Below are 11,331 nucleotides of genomic sequence, written 5' to 3'. Positions count from 1 at the left end.
TTATACTTGTCTTGCTTCTATTGTTGCTAGTTTTGGTTTTCAAAGAATAACTCCTGGTCACCATCATTCTGCACATGATATAACATGAACTCTTTAGTTACCACTTTTATCTCTTCTACTTGTGTTTAGCCTGTGTGTCCTATACCTTCCAAGATTATCTATAGGCTAGATAGGATGGGCTCTAGGTTGCAAAATTCTTTTCGGGTTAAGGCTAAGTTAAGCTAACTAGAAAAACTTAAGTGCACATCTTGCTTGAGTAGTGTATAGTTTTTCTTGTGGTAGCTTAAGTTGAGCCCTAGGTTTGAAATTTGGAAATTAGACACCCAATTCACCCACCTCATGGGTGCTCACATGGCCTTGCACCAACAAACAATTCAAGCACATTGTCCTAGTTCCTAGGACCATCGGAAATGGGTGCTTGAAAGTGTGGCTGGCTCGATCTGGCACTGGTGATCTGACCAAAAGCACCGCTACTAGGAAGCGATTGTCCTCCAAACCCTAGCTGGTGCCTCCACCTCCACTTGTGGGACAACGTGACGCGGAGGAGGCAAGGTGCTATATGGTGGTGGAAGATGTGGACCGGTGAGATGATGGAGGATGGTATGGGGGCGAGGTGAGATGAGGCGGATCGATGGAAGGAGAAGGAAACACAAGCTTTCAGGCACAGTTCATGTGGACATCAGTTTTTTGTTAAGCAGGAAAGGTGAGCATGGCATTTTGAGGAAAAAAAATCGCACGACACGCATGAGGTAGTGTGGTAAGGTGTGGTACATGGGTGACGTACAACAAAAAACCGGCTACGTGGAGGGACGGTGTGCGGAAAGAAAAAAAATTGATTGTGTGAAAAAAAATCATCCAGAGGGAGTGTGTGGTCAGCGCTCCATTTCTCCTGCTAGATAGACAATGATATCTTGGTCTTTTTAGTTGTAGAGATACACTAGCTTTTATTATCCCTAGAATGCAACTCTATACAATTTAGAGATCAATCCGCGCCCTACCTTATTTTAAAATAGTTGCATTCCTTTTATTCTTGACGATTTGATGCAAATATACAGAAGAGGCGTTCGGACTGATCATGGAGTGATGGTTTGACAACATAAAGCCGCTGGATCAAATGAGTTGGACGATCGCTTTAATTTGGCACATGACAGTTTCATGGGCACCAAAATTTCTCTGTTTCTTCTCTTTACCATAGTATGGTTTACCTTTGGCCATGCCTTTGAAGTAAACTTGGTACGTACTACTCACTTTAATTAACATCCATGAGATTAATTATAGGCAGAACTGAGCTCAGCTTGTGGCTTGTACTCCGCACCCTGTGCTGCACACAAATCTACCTCGGCTGAAGCTCTGAGATGGACATCTCGTTCTCTGAAACCGCGGCCGTTGAGCGCTGCTGATCGCCAATCAGCACACTGTCAGAACTCCAAGAACCGGCTGTTGGGCCACCTGAGGCAGCAGCAGTGAAGCCGGAGCTGAAGGCGAAGGCTGGCCTAGACGGGGCTCGCCTGTCATCGGAAGTGGAGGTCGGACTGCTGAGCATAAGCACCACAGCAGAGGCGTCCGGCCGATCGGCCGGGTTCTCTTGGACGCATAAAAGCCCGATCTCAATGCAGTTGAGGACCTCGCTTTCTGAATACCCCGATTCGGACAGCAATGGGTCAACCACATCTGCTGTCGAACCTGTTCTCCACTTCTCCCAGACCTGCACAGACCATTGATTTCATATATGAGTATGTATATGAAGAAATACATGGGACACGGGAAAAATCATTCTTAGCAACATCGCACACTTACATGGCTCAGCACAGACACGGAGTCTATTTCAGAGTCGTATGCACAGTTGTTCCTTCGCCCGGTCACCATCTCCAGGACTATAACACCGAAGCTGAACATGTCTGACTTGGAGGAGACGTGCCCCCAGTAGGCATACTCCGGGGACATGTACCCGCTGCATGCATCAACAATGTGCTATCAAGATCAGCAACTAAGAATTAATCGAGCTTATTGACTAATTATATCGATTGGCACACTGTTAGATCTTGGGACATACAGGGTTCCGACAGGTCGTCTTGTTATATCCCTAGATTGGTCTCCTTGGAAAGCTCTGGCGATGCCGAAGTCTGAAATTTTAGGGTTCATATCCGCATCGAGCAACACATTGCTCGGCTTCAGATCTCTGTGGATGACCTTCAGGCGGGACTCCACGTGTAGGTAGAGAAGTCCCCGTGCAATACCGCAGATGATGGCAAACCTCTTGCTCCAATCCAGCTGCTGCCGTCTCACTGGATCTGCATGTTCACAACAAGAGACAAAAATTAGAGGATCAATAATCCATGTGATTTCTCCTACTTGAATTTGAACAGTAGTTTGATGTATACCGAGAAGGAAGGTATCTAAGCTTCTGTTGGGCATGTACTCATAGATGAGTAGCTTCTCTTCTTGCAGGCACACCCCCAGGAGCTGCACCAGGTTCCTGTGCTTGAGTTTGGCAGCCATCACGAGTTCATTCTTAAGCTCATGGAAACCCTGTGAGGAATTCTGTGAAAGCCTCTTCACAGCTATCTCTTCCCCGTCCTGTAATGTACCCTGCACAAAGCAGAGAACCCAGTGGCTACTCTTTTTTTTTTTTTTTGAAAGATCCAAGAACATATGTTCCGGCTTTTGTATATTAATAAGAAGAGGAGAATTGACCCAGTTTATAAGAAAAACCAGATCTAAAAACCATACAATAGCTACTTATATCAGCTGCACAACTTGTATCACTACCTACAACTACGAGCTCAGTGACGAGCTCTAGTCCTGAAGCAACTAGAGAAAACGAGATCTACAAGTTTCTCATGGACACTGCCACAAGCCACATACAGTCTTGAAGTCATCGTTGCAAGCGCATCAACTGGGCGGCGGCTCCGACTTCCCAAAGACATAAATGGTTGCCATCACCGAGCGAGGGGTGCTAGACGCGACGCCAAATGCCCACGACAATGCCTCCATGCCCACGTGCCGAGCTTAGATTCGGGAGGATGTAGCCTCCTCATGCGGCACCGGATCTGCCACCTTCGCTGCACCATCGCAGCCCCACAGCGCTCTGTCCGCCGTGCTGCCGCTTGCCCGTCGCGCGAACTTGCCGCCACATCTTCGCGCGGCCCTCTGCCGAGTGCGGTGGCCGCGCCTCGCTGCCGTCGCACGGCTCTCACACGGCCGCCGGTCGGCCCTCCGTGGCCCGTGCGGTTCGCCATGCCAGCTACCACGTGGCCCTCCGCGCCTCTTCTCTGAAGCGTGCGGCTTGCCTCCGCGCCACCGCCAGTCGTTGGCCCTCTGCGCCGGCATCATGCAGCCCTTCACCCACCACGTGGCCCTTCGAGCCACTCCTCCGCAGAGCGAGCTGGGCACACCACCACGCTGCTATCGCCACCGCTCAACCCTCCGCGCCTTCGTCGCACGTGTAAGAAAAATGGACCGTTGTCCCATTTAGTTTAGATTTTGGTGTTTAATAATCAACACAACCAAACTGGACTAATATATTTGCAAGTGTTTATTTTGTAGTCCAATAGATTCAATAGTGGACTTGGATTTAATTGAAACAAGAAGAGTGTGATCGACACCGAAAAGAAGACATTAGAGGAGGTGTTGACAACCTAAAAGTGAAACAAGAAGTCTAAGACGCAAAGATGAAGAAGTCCGGAAGAAGGATCACGAAGAAACGAACAAAGGGCAACGCTGCAGCTGGCATCGAACACGACGGTGTGCACCGGATAGGGTGGCACCAGATAGGTCCTGTGCACCGGACATGGGCACCGCCATATTTTTCCAGAGACTATGCAAATCGGTTGGAATTGCCCAGAGAGTACAGGACAATGAACAATACTTGTCGTGCACCGGACAGTGAACAGTGTAACAACTAGTTTGAACATATAGCCGTTGGGAGGAGGGCACCGGACTGTGAATAGTACTTGTTCTGTGCACTGGACAGTGAACAATACAGGCAACGGACAGTGAACAATACTTGTCCGATGCGCATGCAGAATTTCTACAGCGCCTCCAACGGCTAGTTTTGACTTGGGGCTTATAAATACCACCCCCAACCGGCCAAATGAGATGTGAGGGAGCAAGGGAAAGCTAGTGAGGTTTGCATACCTCTTGATCAAAGGTACTTGCGCGCACCGTGCTTGTACTCGACGGGGCTTGTAGTCTTGTGAGACCACACCAATCGTGCTTATGGTGTGGCTGCCACCGTGTATCGAAGGGAACAAGGCCCGTGGCGGTTCGGCCAGAAGCTCGATAGTGAATACGGCGGGGAGCGGTTCGAGAGAGGCTTGTCGGAAGGCACACCGGAGACCCACTTGCCCATGGGAAAGACCCACTTGCCCTCGGATTCCTTGTGAGGGGCTCCAACGAGGACTAGGGGGAAGGTTGAGCGTTTCTCGATACCTCGCTAAAAATACCGGAGTCGTCGACGGGAGTTCGCATCTCTATCGCCCCTTCTATCTTCTGCATTTATATTATGTACCTTTGGTGCATGCTTACTTTCCTAGCTTAGTTTTTAGGCTAGTTGATAGGATTGGAACCTAGGGTACATAACTCTTTTGAGGTAGAGATAGCAACATACCTAGCAAAACTGTAGTTGCACATTTAGATAGATTACTTTCTTGCATAGGTTTTGACTAGGTGGAATTAGAGGCCGTAGTTAGAAGTAGAATTTTAAGTTGCCTATTTCACCCCCCTATTAGGTGTCACGGTCCTCATAGCATGGACGTCCATGCTGCTCGTGCCGCACCACCGTCGTGTGTCACCGCGTCACCCGTGGCCTCCGAGCCTCCTCGCTTGTTGCCTGGGCTGGAACAGCCAGATCCATGCATCAACTCACCAGATCTGGCCTCTCCACGCAGATCCGGCTAGGGGAGAGGCGGATCAGCTAGCCGGAGCACTAGGGCCGACCACCGAAGGAACCATCGCTGCTGGAGTTTTTTTGGGTCCCAACTAGTCGGAGAAAACCCTGCCGCCACCTTCCTCTCGGGAGCACGGGCTTCCGGTGGGCTGCTCGGGCGGCGGCGAGGCAGGCGGGACAGAGGTTTGTGGGAGATGGCGTTACGGTCGGGGGTCCGCCCGAGCCGCCCCACAGGAGCGACGTGGGGGCGAGGTGCTTTTAACTCATGACCTACACTGCCGCTCATAGTGGTTACTCTTTGGGATGGGTGTAATCTCAAATATACTGTTAGGAGGTGTGTAAATGATAGACTTATGAATCTTTGGATAGAGTTAGTTAAATTAGCCTCTACTATTAGTTTTGCTAAAGAGGAGGATTCTTTGATTCGGCAGTTTAACTCTAATGGTGTTTACTCTTCCCAGTCCTTGTACAAAATTATTAATTTTAGGGGTGTCATTCCATTGTATGTGCAGTGCCTGCAGTCTGGAGTCTTAAGATTCCTCCTAGGGTTCACTTCTTTCTTTGGCTGTTTTCTAAGAATAAGTTACTGACTAGAGATAGTATGAGTATTAGAAGAAAGGTAGATGACCAGTCCCTGCCTGTTCTGTTCTGAGACTGAACCAGGTAATCACACCTTTTCTTTGAGTGTGTGGTAGCTAGACAATTGTGGAGCTATATGTCTGAGATTTTGGACAGGGACGTCGCCATAGATTTTGTATCTTTAGGTACCATGTGGCTGAGCAATAAGAAAATTTTAGTAGCTAATATGATTTGTGTTGCTGCCCTGTGGGGGCTATGGAATGGAAACTGAGGAATAATCTATGCTTTTAGGGGCTATTGTGGAAGGATGGCCGTGTGCTGTTATTGAAGGTAATAGCAATGTTTGGGGTTTGTAATCTCTGATCTTTAGCTCAGCGTTGTTTTCTCGGTTTTAGTTTCTTTCTCCAGTTAGTATTATGGTTTAAGGTACTTTGCTTTAAGGTTTTGTTGTAATAAACGCTATATCTGTTGGTCTTAGTAATGCAAAGGCGCGGGCTATGCCCTCGAACTCTAAAAATAGGCAAAGAACCTGTTTTCACCATTTTTCGACAAATCAGTCATATATTTTGATTGTGCATTTTAGTTAAAGTGACAACCTGATATTCTAGTACTGCACAGTATGCATTCCAATTCACGATAATAGTGCGTCATAACTGAAAGTACCTAGTATGTTATAACATTGCATTTTGTGTATATATAGAGGAAAATGTACCTTGAACACTTCTCCAAAACCTCCCTCTCCAAGTTTGTTGTCATCTGAGAAATTGTTTGTTGCAGCTCTTATCACAACTAGATTAAGTTGCTCGGACACAAAATATTCAGTGTCCTCTTCTTTGCTACTATTGTTGTCTGTCACAAAAGAAATAACATATATCCATAAGGATAAGATGAACTTAATATAGTTCAAATTCTGGTGAGAGGCTGACATTATTATTAAGTGGAATCTAGTGAGAGCATGCCCACCAAATTGAGAAATGAAATATCATTTTCCCTAAAATCTATCATATAAGGGATGTGGGGGACAAAAACACGATCCAGTAGATAGAGAAAAAGACCCCTTGAAAATATTTCCCCAATTGAGAAAAACAATTCGCAATCCACTAAAGAAGGGCAGCACTCAGCATCTGCTTCCTTTCTCTGCCTCTTTGCACTAGGTTTACTCACCTATGTCGTAAAGGTTGTGCGCAGATCACCAAGCCACTGCCGTGCCAAGGCTACAATCGTTGAAGATGGAGAGAGAGTGTACGGGGTGATGGGAAGGTTGAGGGGCTAGCGGGGCACCAAGAGGCAAGAGGGAGAGGAAAGAGAAAAATTATTCGCCCCACTTATAAATGGGTCCCACATGTAAGTGGATGTAAGGGGATGAGGCTTTCTTAGCCTCCCGCATCAAACCTCCTTTCTTAACTTGGAATCCTATTTTCTCAATTTAGTTTAAATAGATACAGGGGGATTGAGTTTTCTCAGGCTGCCGGAGATTCTCCTTTCTTAGAAGTAACATCTTGAAAAGAAAAGGCCAAGTGCAAATGCAAGTTTTTTTAAAAAAAAATGGCCCATAGTTAATCTCATAGTTAAATTAATTTAATGTTAGTACTTTTTTATATAACATTATTAAACTTTAAATTGTTTGGCTCCTCAAGAAATGAGAATTTACATATATTAAAAAAAATGAGAATGACATCTTTTGTGGGTGGAGGCAGTATAATAATAGTTCAAAGACAACATTATAATTTATAAAGCGATATAATCAAAAAATCCTTTTCATCAAAATTAAAGAGTCCTTTTGGACTCCCCATCACGGCACCGAGATTAACGAATCAACTGCTGGCAAGTACACGTAGATCTTAATTAGCTAGGAGCATGGGCGTACCTTGTGCATTTTGCTTCTGCTTGGCCTTATTTCGTCTGTACAGGAAGACACCAACGACGACGACTGCAGCAAGCACCGTTCCAACAGCGAGAGCGACCGGGAGAGTCGTGCCGAACGTCTTTTTTCCTGCGTTCCAGCCAGTTGTTATCTTTTTTATTTTTTCTTTTTGAGAACATACAACACCACGCACATTTCATTAGTGGTACTGTATTTCATTAGGGTTCGGTTAGCTGGGAATGGGCAGGAATTATTCAAGCACATCAAAGGCTATGTAAATTAGGCAAACATTCCTGATGGGAATTGTTCTAGGCAACCATTCTAGTTCAACCGAACGATGCCTTAAGGAGAACAGAATGTGACTTTGTGTTGTTACATATGAACAGAATGTGACTTTGTGTTGTTACATATTATATATATATATATATATATATATATATATATATATATATATATATATATATATATATATATATATATGAACCGTGCCATCTTCATCCTGTGTTGTAGCATAGGGCGAATAGCGAGAGTGTAGTGACGATACAAGGTTAGTGAGAGAGAGATGCATATGATCGATTCGAGTTTTGTTTGTGGTTTCCACTTTAAGTACAAAACAAAATTATTTTGAAATACGTTTCCATCTATGAACAATATTCTTTTAAAGGTAGTAGTATCCCAAAATAAAGTACCTAACAAAAATCTATAGAAACTTGTCAGCAAGGATACGGTGTAAAGTTTGGAGTAACGTTCACTAGAATTCACCTTATTTTTTTCTGCCATATATGTTTATATTGAACAAAGTCTATACAAACTCGTCAACAAGAATATAGGGTGCTGTGAAGTTTCGATCAGAGAAGAAGGTTCACTAGGGCTCAATGATTTTTCTCGCTCCATGTTTATAAGCCAGACATAGAAAAGTTTATTTTTTCTCTTCCACTATAAGACACGAGCATAACTGCTAGTAAAACTTATATCTATCTATATATCTCTTATAATCCTCAACCCCACTAGAATTGTATCTCCGACATGCCGTCAACAATCCACTAGCACATGCAATTAAGCTATCCACATCAGCAAGCGCCTCATCATCGTCAACTAACAATATTTATTATTCATATTAGCATTACCACACTCCAATTCATTCATGATTCCCGCAGCAACGTGCGGGATATGCTTCTAGTATATAGTGTAATGCATACAAGTTCACAAGCTCACCTGGCCGACCTTCTCCAGCGAAGGTCGAGGGAGCTGGAGCTAGAAGCGGTGGCCCATCGAGGGCCAGATCATAGTAGGGGTAGACCTCCATGCGCAGGTAGCAGTTGTAGCCGATCACAATCCCGCCCCTGTGACCACGGCAGCACGACGGCAGCTGCTGCACTGAGTCATTCAAGCACTTGGCACACTCCGCCGCCGTCCGATCCCTCATGCACTGCAGGAGCCCATACATGGTGCCGTTGGGCGCAGTGGCATCGTACACTGCCGCCCCTGTTGCGAACATTGGTGCTGGCGATGGCGTGGTGGAGCCGTTGACGACGCGCCCGGAGAGGCTACTCATGAGCGTGCTGTAAGCTGTCTCCAAGACAGCCGTGTTGGAGACCACAAAGTTGTTGTACATCTCCTGCCGGTAGGTGTCCTCGTAGGCCGTGGATGCGTTCGTGTCGGCGTAGCTGACGAAGCAGAACATCGGCGCCGGATATGTCACCGTGGAGCCGTCGTCGTACCAGATGGCTGCGCGGCGGGCGGTGTTGCAGCGGCTCCTGATACCGAGCGCGGCGTTCTGGAGGTACGTGGCGCACTGAGCTGGCGTGGAGTCGCCGCGGCAGATTCCGCGGACAAAGGCGCGGTCAGTGCCGTTGCCACGGGACAGGGAGGCGAAGCCCGTGGGTGCCGCGGCCGACGGGAGCGCGTCCAGGAGCGCGACGACGTTGGACCAGAACGTGCTGTTGGTGGAAGAAGAGGCCGCCGTCGACGACGATTGGCAGTCGAACCAGGTCCACTCGCTGTCCGCGGATAGCACGACGGTGAAGAGGCTGGCCACCATGGCAAGGAAGAAGAGCAGGCCAGAGCCACGGGATGGAGCCGACGGCATGGTGGTGTTCCGGAGGTGTGGCGACAACGGCACTGCAGGAATCTCATCCCATGATTGCACGCTGTGACGCCGATGGATGCCGGACCAACCCGATGGTAAAGACTTGGTGCATGGACTGTTCGATTGACAAAGCTAAGACTGAACTTGCCTGATGCCGTTGACTATGACGACACATTTGTTCGTTACATCTTTTCGTAAGAATATGGCGCGCGGCGAATGGAATAGCTGTCTGGACACGTAGGCATGTGAAATATCTTTCTATCTTGGCGACTGCACATGATCTGTAGTTGGATCCGGTAATTTGTAACAGTTGATTTGCTCAAAGGAAAAAAATCACACCATATATGTAATATATATATTTTTTGGCTTTTGCTATTTGTCTACCGAAAGACTTTTTTACTAAATCTGTTAGATTTATATACGTTTAATTGTGTTTTTTAGGATTTGCTACAACCGTCACTTTAACGGGTTTGTAACTACTGGGTTGCATTTATAAAAAAAATCTGACAGATTTGACCATATAAAATCTTTCGACAAATGACTAGATAGTCTTGTTTTATTTGTTTGTGTGGACATGAATATTTTGTTTGGCTGTCCGTTGTCATCCGTGCTCCTCCTCCACCTCACGTGGCACATCTGCCACCAGGCTTATGTCTAGGGCTCCCCCGCAGTCGGATCCTGCACTGGTCTTGACGCCAGGGGCTCCCCGCGGGGCCTCACTTGTTGCCGCAAGATCACGGCAATAGCCACCCATGGTACCAGGTCCTTGCACCTTGCTTTGGGAGCAAGATGTGTGGTGATGTGTGCGAGTGCGTGCGGGTGTGCCCTGCTCTCCATGCCACCTCGCGGTTGACCTCCCCATTTGCGACGGCAACGACAAGCGTGATTTGTCACACAGCCATATGGAACAGGAGAAACAAGTCTTAATATTTGAGATACCTTAGATGTTTTCTATAGGTGGTTATGATAGTTACTTTCATGTTATTAGTATTCTGAGACAAGTGGCTCTAGGACAAGTTAATGTCTTCCTTATGTACTATGCACATTTGACTTCTGTACTATGCCCATTTGATTAAGGCATTGATATGGACAAATTGGTTATGGAGGTTTGTTTTCCTTTGATTGGATTTGAGTTTCTCATATCGTCTTTTATATGCTTATGGAAGGCTATGAAAAAATAATATTAAAAATATATTCTGTGCAAATGAGTAGGATTAATTAGAGCTTTGTGATTGCATTTGGTGAATGTGATCTCGGAGTGCTAAATGTGTTCTCGAGTGCTAAAGTGACCAAACGTGCTAAAGTGAAAAAAAAAACACGGCAAATGCAGCCGTTACCGTGATGCAACTGCCTGTTAGCATGTCGCTTCCAAGTGAAGATAAGGGTACTCCCAATACTAGAAATCACCATAGTTTTCATAGCTTCGATACCCCACCACTAGAAACCATCCTTCCCGATGCACAGTATGTACTAGTAGCTTCTATGGAGAAAGAAAATTAATACGCAACGCAAACAAACGAGATCAAGTGTGGCAATCCAACCATATATGCTGCACCCACGTTCAGAAAGCAATACGAGATACGTTCAGAAACCATGTGGGCAGGCGGCAGCGCTGCTTCACGGGCTGCTTCACAGTTAGAGATTCTGTCAACATGTTCAGTCAATATGCTGAAGAGAAACATGGTAATTACAAAGGAAAGACAAATATGGCATCTAGAGATCACGTTTGACTATACCAGGTTAACTTGTTGTAAGTCTGCACAAAGCAAAAATATTCAGATGCAGTATCGTCAAAATGTTCAGATGCCTACCAGATGAGTCCCTTCACCATTTCAGAACTAGTTTGTACTGGCTCAGACTCCACATGCTTTTTCAAAACAATACATTACGTTAGGCCACCACTAATTAGTA

At 46.2% G+C, this 11,331-nt stretch overlaps 1 protein-coding gene across 1 annotated transcript; it reads right to left on the bottom strand.

The window, feature by feature from the left end:
- Nucleotides 1-1,121: 1,121 nt before the first annotated feature.
- On the bottom strand, nt 1,122-9,465 carry LOC136501478 (cysteine-rich receptor-like protein kinase 15). Its single transcript, XM_066497001.1, has 7 exons — nt 8,547-9,465; nt 7,335-7,460; nt 6,180-6,316; nt 2,382-2,589; nt 2,054-2,291; nt 1,798-1,951; nt 1,122-1,705 (listed from the first exon to the last, which is right to left on the bottom strand). Exons 1-7 carry the CDS (start codon nt 9,418-9,420, stop codon nt 1,334-1,336), a joined length of 2,109 nt encoding a protein of 702 aa, XP_066353098.1. The 5' UTR covers nt 9,421-9,465; the 3' UTR covers nt 1,122-1,333.
- Nucleotides 9,466-11,331: the final 1,866 nt, after the last annotated feature.

This window comes from Miscanthus floridulus, chromosome 13 (assembly GCF_019320115.1).
Source record: "Miscanthus floridulus cultivar M001 chromosome 13, ASM1932011v1, whole genome shotgun sequence".
NCBI lineage: Eukaryota > Viridiplantae > Streptophyta > Magnoliopsida > Poales > Poaceae > Miscanthus > Miscanthus floridulus.
This window is presented reverse-complemented; position numbering and strand designations above follow the sequence as displayed.